We start from the raw sequence: 15,850 nt of genomic DNA on the forward strand, positions 1-15,850 counted from the left end.
AGATGCTGAACATCACTCATCATCAGGGAAATACAGATCAAAACCACGATGAGGGGGGCGCCTGGGTGGCTCAGTCTGTTGGGCATCAGACTTTGGCTCAGGTCATGATCTCACAGTCCATGGGCTTGAGCCCCACATTCGGCTCTGTGCTGACAGCCCAGAGCCTGTAGCCTGCTTCGGATTCTGTGTGTGTGTGTGTGTGTGTCTCTCTCTCTCTGCCCCTCCCCCCCACTCATGCTCTCTGTTTCTCAAAAAATGAATAAACGTTAAAAAAAATTTTTTTTTAAAAACCATAATGAAGTACCACCTCACACCTGTTGGAATGCGTAAATTAGCAACACAGGAGGCAACAGAGGTTTGTGAGGATGCAGAGAATGGGGAACCCCCTTACTCTGCTAGTGGGAATGCAAACTGGTGCAGCCACCCTGAAAAACAGTATAGATCTTCCTCAAAAAGTTAAAAATAGAACTACCCTACAACCCAGAAATTGCACTACCAGGTATTTACCCAAAAGATACAAAATAAGATTTGAAAGTGCACATGCACCCCCATGTTTATAGCAGCATTATCTTCAATAGCCAAACTATGGGAAAAGTTCAAGTGTCCAATGGAAGTATACATATATACAATGGAAGTAGTATATATACAATGGAATCTTATTCAACCATAGGAAAGAATGGATATTTGCCATTTGCAACAATGTAGATTTTATAAACAGCTAGAGTTTATTATGCTAGGCGAACTAAGTCAGAGAAAGACAAATACCGTATGATTTCACTATGCAGAATTTAAGAAACAAAACAGATAAACATAGGGGAAGGGAGAAAAAAAAGAGTGGGAGGCAAACCATAAGAGACTCTTAAGTATAGAGAACAAACAGAGTTGCTGGAGGGGAGGTGAGTTGGGAATGGGCTAAATGGGTGATGAGTATTAAGGAGGGCACATATTGTGATGAGCACTGGGTGTTATATATAAGTGATGATTCACTAAATTCTCCTAAAACCATTATTACACTATATCTTAATTAAAATTTAAATAAAAACTTGAAAAGAAGAAATGGGGAGACTCAAACTCTGGTTGTTTAAAAAGTATGGACAAGATGAATGAAGTGTAAAGAAGATATAAACAAGTTTCAGAGTGAAAGAAACATAATGAGAGACATAGTAGATACACCAGAATTCTTAGATGTATGGCAGAATTGGGAATTCCTCCCTTGGGCAAACTTTGCCAAAAGGGGAGACATTCTGCACTTCATTTTATGAGACTATTTTCATCTTGATATCAAAACCAGAGACAAAAAAGAAGAGAATTGAAATTATTAGACCAATCTCATCTATAAACATATGCATATGTTTATATATATAAATCTTAAATAAAATCTTATATATAAAATCATATAAAATCTTAAATAACTGTTAATAAACTTCATACAGCAATATATATGTTAAAGAAAAATTCTCCTAACGCTTGACAATGTAGGGTTTACCTGGAATGCAAGTATGTTTATCATTAATAAATTCATTATTACAACATACCCAATTAACAGGCTTAACAAAGTCTTTGTTTACCTAAATATATACAGAAAAGCAGTTGATAAAATTCAACAGTACTTCATGACTAGCAAAAAAAAAATCCTTATAGTAAACTGGTAATTAAAGGAAAAAAAATTTGTAATCTTTTAATGTTCTCTACAAATATATATATACATATTTGATTTTATAGTCAAATAGAACCATTCTCTTTGAAATTAGAAAAACGTGTCTATCATCATGGCTTCTATTCAATATTATGCCTGTCTTAGTATAGTCAAAGATGATACAATGATTGAAAATACATAAACAAAACTCTCTCTGTCTCTCTCTCTGTCTCTCTCTCTCTCTCTCTCTCTCTCTCACACACACACACACACACACACACACACACACACACACACACACAGGAGGAAAATACACATAATGTGATGTGAAATGCAAAATAATGTCTTGCCCAAGGACAACTGGTGAGTTGTCCTGGAGTTCACATATAATTTGCCTCTGAAGTCTGAACTCAGCAACTTCTGCTGTACCATCTAGTGGCTCAGAGAATAGGGAAGACTAGCCATTTCAACTTCAATCTAAATTGCAGTCTTGCTTCTTGTAAATTTCCTCACCAGTTAAATAACCAGAAATCTTAAATTAATATTATTAACGGAGTGCCTTGATGGCTCAGTTGGTTAAGTGTCCGACTTAGGCTCAGGTCATGATCTCACTGTTGGTGAGTTTGAGACCCAAGCCAGGCTCTGTGCTGACAGCTAGGAGTCTGGAGCCTGCTTGGGATTCTGTGTCTCCTTCTCTGCTCCTCCACTGCTCATGCTCTCTCTCTTTCTCTCTCTCTCTCCCTCAAAAATAAGTAAACATTAAAAAAATTAAAAAATAATGATTCTAATTATTATTAGCAAAATTTTATATTTATCTTCCAGAAGATTTGGTCTTCATGTTTTCAGATTTTTCCACTCTTCCAGTATGATAAATAGTGCCACACTAAATATTCTTGGGTCTTCGTATATGTAGAATAGTCTCTTGTAAGTTTATTTTCTGTGGATACCTTCACACAAGCAGTATTAACAGGTAAAAAAAAAAATGTGAGCCATGGCTATTGGCATATGTTGCAAATTTCTAAAGCAATTTGTGGTGACCCTGTAATACGATAAGTAATTGAGTTTCTAAACATATGATTAACTCATGAATTAAGAGCTTGTTTAAATGGTGCTTATACTTAGAGAATGGTATTTTACTAACTCATGAATATGGTATATTGACATCATTCTTTAAAGTAGGTTTTTATTGCAAAATAAGTTGCTAATATTTTTACTTTATTTTAGTTATATTATTTTTAGTACACACATAATTATTGAGCCTAGAAGTTGGAGGCTTAATCATATAATTCTAATGTTTTGTATGTTAAAAATTTTTATAATAAAATACTCGGAGAAATGTTTTTTTCAAACCACTTGAATTAATGGATAAAAGGCAAAACTGTATAAGCAAAAGATTCCTTTAGTTTTAAAAGGAGATTTAAAACTTTGATATGGTGAAATATTTTGTTACACTTGATTTTCGTCAGAACTAGAAAAGGGTTATCACGTAATTCATATACATATACATATACATCCCAAGAGGCAGTACAGCTTAAGTAGGTAAGACCACAGAATTTGGAGCCAAATTGCCTGCATTTAAATCCCAACTCTACCATATCCTAGCTCTGGGACCTCAAACAAATTACTTTTCTTAGCTTCAGTTTTCTCTGTAAAAATGGTCATACTTATTTTTATTTTTATTTGTTACTTAAAAAATTATTTTTAAGTTTGAAGCATTTTATGCCCAGAGCAATTGATGCTTCTATTTTGTTCCTTTCTTTCTGGGTAGGTGGAAACATACATTGTTCAAAATGTATAGTCTTTATGGGATAGAGAAGATGTAGACAAAGAAGGTAGAATAGACCTGTTTCTCTGATTTTAGTTTGAACTTTCTTTCCTCATATTCTTGAATATTTATTCTTTTCTTCTGGTTTTCCAGATTAAATGCATTTATGGAAAAAGAAAAATTGGATGGTAATAGTAGAATACTGTAATGCTGCAATGGATTCCTCAGCGGAAAACAGTATGTACGTAAACAAATTGTGGGTTCAGTGTGAGTATGAAAGCTGTTTGAAGTGGAGATTGTTGTCAAGTGAGGATGCAGCCAGAGTTGATCACAATAAACCATGGTACTGCTTCATGAACACTGATTCAAGATACAATAAGTGCTCTGTTGCTGAAGAAGACTTTCCTGAAGAGTCTCAGCTTCATCAAAGTGGATTTAAGATTGTCTATTCACAACTCCCTCTTGGAAGTCTGGTTTTGGTAAAATTACAGAGTTGGCCAAGGTAAAGTTTTTGTTGTTGTTTTATAATAAACCATTGAGTTACAGTCTTGCTAAGTTTATGAATTTTTTAAACTTTTCAAACAATCAACTTTTTTCTACTATTTGTCTGATTTCTTATTTACTGTTTCCTGATCTCATCACTATTATTTCCCTGATACGTTAGGGTCTGATTCTTCTTTTTCTAATTTTTTAAATTAGAAACTTTAGGTAACTGATTTAAATCCTTTTTCCTCTTGAAATAGGCAACCAAAGCTGTAAATTTATCTTTAAGCACAGCTTTAGCTATTATCCCACAAATTTTGATATATTGTATTTTATTACCTTTAGTTTCAAATATTTACTAATTTTCTGTGTGATTATCTTCTTTCAAATGAGCTGTTAGAAGTGTATTTTTAAGTCATGTAATATTTGGGGATTTTTAAATATCTTATTGATACTGAGCTCTAGTTTAAATATATTGTACTCAGTTTCTTTGAATCTTATTTTATGGCCCAGCATAGTCTGTCTTGAAAAGAATGTATATTCTATAATTGTTGACTAGATGCCCAAAATATTTTTTTTCTTTTAGATTCTATAGATTTACTATTGTATAGCTCACCGTTTCCCACACTAGACTGATTTTCCCAAGTGTGCAATATGTACTGTCGTTTGTCTGGGAAACTGTTTATCGCTCCTTCTATTCTGAATGATAGCCTTGCTGGAGTATTCTTGGTTGCAAGTTTTGGGGCTTTTTTTGTTTTTTTGTTTTTTCTTGTTTGTTTTTTTTCTTTCAGCACTTTGAATGTATTATGACCACTCCCTTCTGGCCTGCAAAGTTTCTGCTGAAAAATCAGCTGATAGCTTCATGGGGCTTCTTCCCTTGTATGTAATTGTTTTTTCTCTTGCTGTTTTTAAAATTCTCTTTATTGCTATCTTTTGCCATTTTAATTATTATGTGTCTTGGTGTGGACATCCTTGAGTTGATTTTTTTGAGCATTCTCTATGATTGCTGGATCTGGGTGTCTGTTTCCTTCCCCAGATTAAGGAAGTTTTCAGCTGTTATTTCTTGAGATAAAATTTCTGCCCCTTTTCTCTGTCTTCTCCTTCTGGGACTCCTTAATGCAAATTTTATTATGCTTGATGATGTTACCGAGTTCCCTTAACCTGTTATCATTTTTTATCATTCTTTTTTTCTTTTTGGTATTCAGTTTGTTTGCTTCCCATTACCCTGTCCTCCAGATGTTATCTGTTCTTCTGCCTCATCTAATATGCTACTGATTCCCTCTAGTGTGTGTGTTTTTTTCTTTAATTTCAGTTACTGAGTTCTTCATCTCTGACTTGTTCTGTTTTATATTTTCTAGCTCTTTCTTGAAGGTCTCACTGAGATCCTTCACTCTTTTCTCAAGTCCAGTGAGTATTTTTATGACCATTACTGAATTCTTTATCATGCATATTACTTATCTCTGTTCCATTTAGCTGTATTGCTGTGGTTTTGTACTGTTCTTTCATTTGTGACATATTCCTCTGTTTCCTCATTTTGTCTAACTCTCTGTGTTTGTCTCTATGTATTAATGAAGTCAGCTATGTTTCCTGATCTTGAAAGTGGTGGCCTTATGAAGAGGAGGTCCTGTTGTGGCCTATAATGCAAGGCTCCCTGTTCACCAGAAACAGAGGTGTGTCCTGTGTGATTTGCTTGCACCCTACTAATGTGGCTGAGTTGCATTTGCCTTAGTCCAGTTGGCTCCAGCGGCCCACTTTGCTTGTGGGTGCGCTAGGCAACGTTTGGTCCTTGTGCCATTAAGGGGTCAGTCTAGGTTGTCATGGGCTTGTGGTTGGGTGGTGTCAGCAGTCAGACCAGATGTCTGTCCCCAGTCTGCCTGTTGGGGCAACAGTTGGACTGATCAACAGGGCACCCTCTCTGTGCTGCCAGCTATAAGGTTTGGCCACTGGGACTGTGGGGGCACTGATATGTGTGGTTATCTTCCCCTCTCCCTGGGGCAGAAGTCATTTTGGAGTGGTACCAGTTCCCTTGGAGTTGCTTGCAGGCTGTATTGGGGCAGGAGCTGCTTTGGAGGGACTCTTGCTGTGTCTCTTTCATTTTATATGACATGAGTTCTGTTCTTTAAGAGATTTTTTTCAGTCTGTTTTCTCTCTGTTGTTCAGATTGGATCATTTCTACTTTAAGTTCACTGATTCTTGCCTCTTTCATATTCATTCTGCTGTTGAGAGTATCCATTGACTTTTTTGTTTTGGTTATTGTATTTTCTGTTGTAAAATGTACATTTGGTTCTCTCTATCTTCTATTTATTTTCATTTTGGATTTTATTTAAATCTGTTTTAGCAGGCTGCTCCTACTACTGCACTGAAGGGATATGAGGGAACCTCTTTTTACAGCCAGGTGGCAGTTGGAAGCCTAGGTTTTCTACTCAGCTTTCACTTAGTCTCTTGGAAGGGAAGGGTGTTTCATTACTGGTAGGCAGGGATGAGAGTTGAGCCAAGTCACCAACTTGGCTGAGAGAGGTAGAGTATCTTGTTACTCACCTCCACTGATACCATGGGGGGAGAACCACGTTAATGCTGGAAGGTGATAACAATTCCATCTTCCCAGTAGGCCTCTTCTGCCACCACCTGAGTGGGAAGGACATGGGGCTTTATTACTGCTGGGTGTATTGAAGTGTAGGCTCACCACTTGACCTTTGTTGATGGGGATAGAGTTGGGATCTGCAGATTTTTCCATGGTATTTAGCTGTTTTCCCAGCTATTGCTTAAAAGTTTTCTGTCTTGCTAGGCTTTCCCTATGCTGGTCCTTTGACTTGAGAAAGCAAGCTTCATATGGACTTTTTGTTCCTTTGCACCCATTGGTGTCTCTGAGTTGCTGGCTTCTTTAGCACCCAATCTAGGAGATAATGAGGCAAAAAGAACACTCAGGCAGCTCCCTGTCATATCATTCTTCAGGTCCCAAGGTCCTTATCTGGCTTATTTTCTCTTCATCTTTTAGAATCTTCTTATGTTTGTTTGAAATATAATACCCAGAAATTTTTGGTGTACTTAGTGGGAAAAATATAGAGAATTGAGTCTATTTCAACTTGTCCAGAACTGGAATCTGCAGAATAGATTTTCTTTAGCCTTTTTGTCTAAATCGTATACCCAGAGCCCTTTATTCTATTATTTTCTCAAAGTATCAAAAATACGAACTTGTTTTCTGAAATTTCTTAGCATTTTTCTTTTCACATATTTCCTCCCCTGTTCCACACAACCTCACATACCATCAATATCCCAGAACAGTGTGGCACATTTGTTACAGTGTGTGAACCGGCATTTACCTATCACTGGTGACCAAAATCCACAGTTTACATTAGGGTTTGATCTCTGTACTGTGTATTCTGTAGGTTTTGACACATGTATAATGACATGTATTCACCATCATAGTATCATGCAGAATCGTTTCACTGGCCTAAAAATCTCCTATGTTTCACCATTCATCCATCCCACCACCCCTGGCAACTGGAGATCTTTTTACTGTATCCATAGTTTTGCCTTTTCCAGATTGCTATATTATTGTAATCATGATATGTTGCGTTTTCATATTGGCTTCTTTGGCTTAGTGATATGCATGTAAGTTTCCCCTATGTATTTTCATGGACATACATGGTTGTTTTCATTTGTATTTCCCTGATGACATGTCATGTGGAGCATTTTTTAATATGCCTATTTGTCATTTGTATATCTTATTTGGTGAGATGTCTACTCAGATCTTTCGCCAATCTTTTAATTCAGTTGTTCATTTTCTTATTGGGGAGCTTAAGAGTTCTTTTTGTATTTTGGATATCATTTCTTTATCAGATATGTCTTTTGCAAATATTTTTTTTTTTTAATTTTTTTTTTCAACGTTTATTCATTTTTGGGACAGAGAGAGACAGAGCATGAACGGGGGAGGGGCAGAGAGAGGGAGATGCAGAATCGGAAACAGGCTCCAGGCTCTGAGCCATCAGCCCAGAGCCCGACGCGGGGCTCGAACCCACGGACCGCGAGATCGTGACCTGGCTGAAGTCGGACGCCTAACCGACTGCGCCACCCAGGCGCCCCGCAAATATTTTCTCCCAGGCTGTGGCTTATCTTATTCTCTTACCAATGTCTTCTGCAGAGCAGATACTTTTAATTGTAATGAAGTCCAACTTACCCATCTTTTTTTCATGGATGGTGCTTTTGGTGTTGTATCCCCACTTTTATTTGTACCTTCTCTTTCCTTTATCTGTATTGATCCTTTCTTCTTTGATTTGGATTATACTTCCAGCAATTTCTCATCAGTGTAAGCTTTTGTCCTGATAAAGGAGCTTTTTGTTGGTTAGTTTTAAGTGTTCATAGGGCCCAGACTGCTCTGATACCTTCAGGTTTTGTTGTAATCCCCCTCGTAGTTTGGCTGCTGTGCTCACGTTGACTTGCTGCACTTTTCAATAAGTACTTCTTTCAGTTTTGAGGTTCTTATTTCACAAACCCATCAGACCTCTGGTTGCCTTCCCCCTCCCACCGTTTCCCCTCATACAGATGCTAGTAATATGTGGGTCTTGTAACTGTCAGTAGTTTGAACCTGCCTGCTTCTATTTTGGTAGTTTATGTGGATAGCTTATCATTTAGTTTTGTTACAGATGTTGTGTGTCAGGTTTTGGCTTTGCTATTATAGTTGTTCCACCTGTACTTATGGGGAAATTTCAGGAGATTCTAAAACTACAATAACATTGGCACTATCTTCCCAGAATCCCTTGCTATTTTACATTGATTCTCATACTTAACATTCTCAAAGCTAGGATACTCTGCCTCATATTACCTTGTTTTCATTCACAGTTAGCTATTCTTCATGAAGAATATAAGATGTTTTCTTTCATAGAGAGACTGTGATGGACTCACGTTAACATACATATACACATTCACACACACACACAACACACACACACACACACACACACACACACACACAACACATACATAAGAGGCCTTCAATTCAATACCTACATTTATGTTCTTATTCTGTCACTTACTGTTGTGGGCTGAATTGTGGTCCCCAGAAAGTCATACTTTCAAGCTCAAACCTCAGAAGTGACTGTATTTGGATTCAGAGCCTTTAAAGAGATGACTAAGTGAAAATAAGCCATTAGGGTGGGCCCCACACCAATCTGACTAGTATTCTTACAAGAACAGGAAATTTGGGGGCGCCTGGGTGGCGCAGTCGGTTAAGCGTCCGACTTCCGCCAGGTCACGATCTCGCGGTCCGTGAGTTCGAGCCCCGCGTCAGGCTCTGGGCTGATGGCTCAGAGCCTGGAGCCTGTTTCCGATTCTGTGTCTCCCTCTCTCTCTGCCCCTCCCCCGTTCATGCTCTGTCTCTCTCTGTCCCAAAAATAAATAAACGTTGAAAAAAAAAATTAAAAAAAAAAAAAAAAAAAAGAACAGGAAATTTGGACACACAAGGAAACACCAGGGATGCACATGCATAGAGGAAAAACTATGTAGAGATACAGTAGGAAGGTAGCTATCTACAAGCCAAGGAGAGGCTTCAAGAGAAGCTATCCCTGCTGACCTATTAATCTTAGATTTAAAGCCTCCAAACCTATGAGAAAATAAATTTCTGTTGTTTATGCCACTCACTCTATGGTATTTTTTGTGGCAGCTTTAGCAAACTAATACATTTAATGTCTTTGCAAATATGGAAATCTCTCTGAGATATGTACCATTTGCTACTGAGTACTTTTCTAGAGATCAAATATGAAATATTATAAATATATACATATTATTTATTTAAATCATAAAAATATTATTTTCTTCTGTAAAATAATTAGGATTGGCATGAAGAGGAGCTAGATAGCTATGTAAAAAAATATTTTAAAAGACATGAATATTGGAGCACCTGAGTGGCTCAGTTGATTGAGTGACCAACTCTTGATTGCAGTTCAGGTCATGATCTCAGAGTCATGGGATCAAGTCCCGCATCCAGCTCCACCCTGAGCATGGAGAATGCTTAAGATTCTTATTCTCTCTCTCTCTCCTGCCCCTCTCCCCAACTCACTTGCTCTTGCTCTCTAAAAAAAAAGGCATGAATATAAATGCTTATTTTATGATGTTACTTATGACAGTATTTGTAGTCCCATGTCATTTTTCAGATCTAAAGTTAATATTTTGAAAGCATAGAGGTTTTATTTTCTAATGGAAATTCTTAAGGTTCAATAACTAATTCAAGAAATGTATTTGTTTCTTGTCACTAAATCTGAAATATTATGTTATAAATCTGATTAGGAATTTCTTTTGCAGTTTTGTGCTTATAACTGAGGGTTAGAACTTGAAATACACATGAAACATGTTTTACTCCAGCCCCTAAATGTGTCTTAATCTATGATTAGAACCATCAGAATACCTGCAAAATGCAGCTATATCTACCTTCTTGCTTATTGGAAAGAGTAGAATGCATTTGGCTAAGTAATCAGATGTATTCCTCTTTATGAAATAAGTATAGTTGAATACAGGCTTAAAATATAACTTTAAAATATAAAAACTCAAATCTAGTTATATTTTTTTATTTGTTACTGTAAATACATACAAAGATTATAACAGGATAAATTGCAATAGCAGAATATAAAGGTAGAATTAACCCACTAAAAACAATCAAGCATCAGTTCTTAATTAAGCAACATTAAAGACGTTGAAGTTTCAAGTGGGAAGACCAGCTAGGCGGCTATGGAGACACTTAGGAAGTAACATTATCTGGGTCAGTTCTTGTTAGCCTATGGGTCTTAACACTGAGCTTTGAAGGCTCAAAAATTCAATCTTATCAACATCTCAGAGTTAGTCTTTACAAAAGAGTTGACCTTTTCTAATAAAGCTAAAAAAGCCAAAGAGAGACTGATACAGAATCTAGAAAGGCCTATTTAATCTTTATGTAATAAAAACAAATAATTGTCAAGAGAAAGCACTTTGTCTATGGGCAAACTCCATGGAAAATCAATTTATAATAGTTACATTTACCTCCACATTGTGAGATACCTCCACACTTACATGCTTACAAAAGTACATATGTAGCTTCTTGTCTTTGATCTATGCATGTCTGTTGTGCTTAGGGTGGGGATACCTACATGTACTAAGAAGAGAAAAACTATCTTCCTAATGTTTAAGCACCCTTAATTTTTAAAAATCGATCAAATAGCATGGTATTCAGCTAGAAACGGCATAGAAGTTAAAAGTGAAAAATAATGGTGCATATTTTCCTTAGCAGAAGAAGATACATTGTCAAGCAGAAACTAGGCTCTATTTAGGGTAACTACCTTGGGCATATTTACACAGACATTTTACAAAGGTTTTGATAAATACGAAAATAAGTTTATAGAAAATATATTTGCATTATAATGTAGTGTAGTAGTAAAATTTAATAGTAAAATATGCCTTTAAATTAACAAACCAATCCAGTGATACATTTTAGATATAGTATTTAAATTTCTAAAATGAGATTTCTACTAGATCCTTTCACTATTATAAAATATTATTTGATTACTTCTTATTTGCATTATTTTGCCTATAGATTAATATACTTATAGTGTGGGGGGGGTGGGGATGGGGAATCTCCTCTTCCCATCAGCCCCTTGTAGTTGGGTACAGCTTAGAGATTTTGTGGCAAGTATAACATTCAGTTAGTGATGATTCCAATTCATCCATTTTGTTTCCCACAGATAAAGAAGGAGGCCCAAGTAAAATCTGCTCTCCTCTTAAACATCCAAACCATGGTTTGAAAATAACAGTCATGTACTTCTCACTGAGTATAAATACACAGCAACTGAAATCATGCTTAAGCTTCAACTTCTATTGAAGGCAGTAGCTATCTTATTAAAGATCATTTCTAGGGCACTTCGGTGGCTCATTCGGTTAAGTGTCTGGCTCTTGGTTTCAACTCAGGCCATGACATCATGGTTTGTGAGGTCGAGCCCCATGTTGGCCTCTGTGATGATGACACAGAGCCTGCTTGGAATTCTCTCTCTCTTTTCTACTGCTCTCCTGCTCATGCATGCTCCCTCTCTCTCTCAAAATAAATACACATTAAAAAAAAAAAAAAAGATCATTTCTGCTGGATGAGAAATGTGTAAGACATCAGTTTCTTCATGGTATATTTGCACTTGAAGTTACCTGTTGTATCCAAATTCCTCCTTTTCTCCAAGTGGATTCCAATACATGGATCTATTTGTGTTGTATTTGTGTATTTTACCTCCCACCGCCCACAGATTCTAAAATTTATCACACGACTTTTCTTGTAATTCTGATACCTTCCCATCGGGTTGCCATCTCTTACTCTCCCTCTCTCCCTCTAAGCCCACAGACAACACTTTAGAATTTCTCATCAATATGAATGTGAAAAATCGGGGGGTGGAGGTGCACAATGCAGTGTCATTGTTGACAGTTTTAGAACTCAAATGGAGTTCAGAGTGAGATCAAAAAAATGGACATCAGCTTTCTTCAGTCACACGGAGTCAGAGAAAATGATGGCTGTCGCATGTGGAGAGAGGTAATCTTGCTTTCTGCAGCCATTGCCTCTCCTCAGCTTCTCCTGCAATTTCGTACATTCTATCTAGTCCTGCTTGACTAGGAGTCAGACAATTCCTTTGCACTGCCTGAAGAAATACTAAAGGGCCCCAGTTATTTGGACATTTGATGATACTTTTCATAATTCATCTGTAAACCAGCATGCAAAATTTTCTATAATATAACATGTTTTAAATATTGAATAGAAGCTTTTTTCTTTCATTGGCATCTAATTATTTTTAGGAGTCACCTCTATTTTTATTTATATTTTTTAAAGTAATAATTTAAATTGAATACTCTTGGGCCCAATAGGTTTGTGTGTAAAAGAAGTTGTATCAGAATTTGTGTCAGAAAAGCTTATCTTAAACATAGTAACTGCAAAATTTCTTTTCATGTCTCAAGTGTTATAAATCCTGTGATTGTTTTACACTGAATGGAGTTGATGCTACTTATAATTTGATATTGCTTGGCAATAATCCTTTTTAAAATTGCTGTGAGGTGCAAATCACCTAGTATTAAACACGAACCCCTTACATTTTACAGAGCAGTCAACAAATATAACAATCACAATTTGGCTTCTTTTAAAGTAGTTATTAATCCAGTTGGCGGACCTACTGTTTCTTGATTTCTGATAAGTTAGAAGTGTCCAATGCAGCTGCCATTCATTCTTAATCATTTATTTGCCTATTGAAATCTTTTTCTTTTGAGTGGGTTCCTTCAGAAATGTAGATTTCCAATGTAGATTTAAAAGATAAACTCCACTCAAGGTTTCTTTTAAGCACTCTTGAGCCCAATAAGATTGCCAAATAGCAGTGATACTGTGATGTGAACCTGATAATAACTAGATAGGTCCTGAACCTCTCTTTGACTTTTCCATTATCATTTCCAGTTTTCCAAAATATTAGACTTCTTTGGGTTCTATGTTGTCTGACTCAATTTGTGATCCTCCAGCCCTTCCTCTTCCCTGATCTAGGGCTGCCAGACAGCCCCTTCTCCTAACTCAGAAAGGCCCAAGAGTCAAAGAACTCTGCTCAGCATCCTGTTCAATTCACATACTCCACCATCCCTGGTGACTGGTGCACCCAAGTCATCACCTGGCAACTATACTTGGGATATGTCAGCTTCCTGGAATCAAATTTTTTTTCATTAATACTAACTATGACATATTGTGTTAGTTTACATTGTGTTATTTGTGATCTGTAAAGACTTTTTTTTACAGTGGTATGGTAGATGTATTTCTATATTTAGGACTTTGTAACTCTCATATCAATAGATAATTTGGTAGAAGATCAACCATCTATGGTCCTCAAACCCAAGAAATTTGTAGATTTTGCATTTTTGTGATTTCAGATTCTTTATAGCATGATTTGTATGCTTCCTCTAGGTTTTAAAATTATCTAAATGTCTAATTTGTCCAGTTTCTAGATAAATGTGGCAAAATAATGCTTTGTATCATTCTTCCTACTTCTCATTTATACCAACAATCTTACTGTATATGATTGTATTAGTTTGCTAGGGCTGCCATAACGAATTATCAAAGACTAGGTAGCTTAAAAATAACAGAAATTTATTATCTTACCCTTCTGAGGCTAAAATTCTCAGGTCAAGGTGTGTCAGCAGGGTTGATTTCTTCTGAGACTCTCACCTTGGTTTGTAGATGGTTTTCTCCTTGTGTTCTTCATATGGTCTTCCCTTTGTGCATGTATGTGTCATAATATTCTTTTTTTATAAGGAAACTAGTCATGTTGTATTAGGGCCCACCTTTTAACTTAGTTATTTCCTTAAAGACACTATCTCCAAATACAGTCACATTCTGAGATACTGGAGATGAGGACTTGAACATGTGAATTTGGTGAGGGGAACACAGTTTGGTTCATAATGATGGCACTCTACAATATTTTGATTTGCCAAAACCCAAAAAATGTATAAAGCATGTACTTGTTTGAATTTTATAACTAGGACAGTGAGGAACCAGAGTCATAGCAAGGCCTAGTTACCTGCTTGAGGCCTCTTGTCTGGTAGAAGGCAGAACAAGAGCCTGAATCTTCTGATTTGAACCTGACTACCTTTTTTCACAAGAGAGCTGCAAACTGAAGTAGAACTTGGCATTCCTTAGTCACAGCTTCCTGACCTTATTTGCTGTCTTCCTTTCCTGCATTAGTCTCCGAACAGTAGGCCAGAGTCTCAAAAGATTGCTAAAACAGTCAAAACTTAGTTGATATATATATATATATATCTTAAAAACATCTATATACATATGCAGATATATATATCTTTATATATATCACATATATATGTGTGATATATATATCTTTATATATGTTAAATACATATACATATGATATATATACATATGTATATATATGTATATATATATATATATATTTATATGTTTTTGCCATATGGAAAAATGAAACCTATCAAGGAATTTCTAGAGGTTTATGTCACGAAAGAACATACCTCTAAAGATTTATTTTTAGTAAAGGATAAATCTTATTTCTAGAACTAAAAATTTTTAGAAATTTGGTCTTCCAGTGGAGCAGATGCAAGGAAGGGGCAATATAGAACTGCTGAGCTCTGTTTCTGCATTTCCCACAGTAGTTAGAATTTTTAGTGTTATCGCAGCCTAAGCTGCCAGTACCCCTTTGGCAGGCCTGAGCCCTTTGGCTCAGGAAATGCCAGCTCTTTTCTACCCTGTCAGAAACTGTCAGTGGGTTGACATTTTAGTAATTAAGCCTTCTGATTGGTTAGAGTTGATTCAAAGCTGCCATGAATCTTACATTTCCTATTAGCCCTGACTAAATGTCTCTTACAGATCCTGGAGATCATCCTTCTGTCTTATAATTCTTTTTCCTTGTATCTTATGTTTATCTTCAATATGTGACTTTTCCAAACCTTTCTATATCTACAAAGATACCACTGATTACATCTATCAAGTGAATATCCTACTTTTAAAGGATACAAGTATGAATATGTTTAATTTGGGGGAGTTTTAAAAATTCCTAGGAGAAAGTTTGATATATGATTGTAACAGATGTATTGATTTCTGCCTTTTTTTTTTTAAAGCATCAAAATAATTAAAACTACTTTCTTTTGAAAGCTGGCCAGGGATACTTTGCCCAGATCCTTTTAAAGGGAAATATGTGACCTATGACCTGGATGGAAATGTTGAACAGTATCACATAGAATTCCTGGGTGATCCCCATTCAAGATCATGGATAAATGCAACATTTGTTGGACATTATAGTATCACATTAAAGGTAGGTACAGTAACATCCGAGTTTTATTCTTCTGGTGCTTGTTTTTAGTTATGGCCATTTTTGTCTCAGAACCTAAAAGATACATAATTATTTAGTTTTATACTTATATGAACAAAATAGTATATACTATTTGTTTAAACCAAATATTTGGATTTT

At 36.1% G+C, this 15,850-nt stretch overlaps 1 protein-coding gene across 1 annotated transcript in view; it reads left to right on the forward strand.

Annotated features, from left to right (window-relative positions):
• Positions 1 to 3,567: 3,567 nt before the first annotated feature.
• The window catches only part of ZCWPW2 (zinc finger CW-type and PWWP domain containing 2), an 84,838-nt gene continuing 72,555 nt past the window's right edge, over positions 3,568 to 15,850 (forward strand). Inside the window, 3 exon segments of the mRNA XM_045436402.1 lie at positions 3,568 to 3,588; positions 3,590 to 3,903; positions 15,535 to 15,694. Of these exon segments, the coding sequence (XP_045292358.1) occupies positions 3,568 to 3,588; positions 3,590 to 3,903; positions 15,535 to 15,694 (495 nt within the window).

The sequence above is a fragment of the Leopardus geoffroyi genome, chromosome C2 (genome assembly GCF_018350155.1).
Source record: "Leopardus geoffroyi isolate Oge1 chromosome C2, O.geoffroyi_Oge1_pat1.0, whole genome shotgun sequence".
NCBI lineage: Eukaryota > Metazoa > Chordata > Mammalia > Carnivora > Felidae > Leopardus > Leopardus geoffroyi.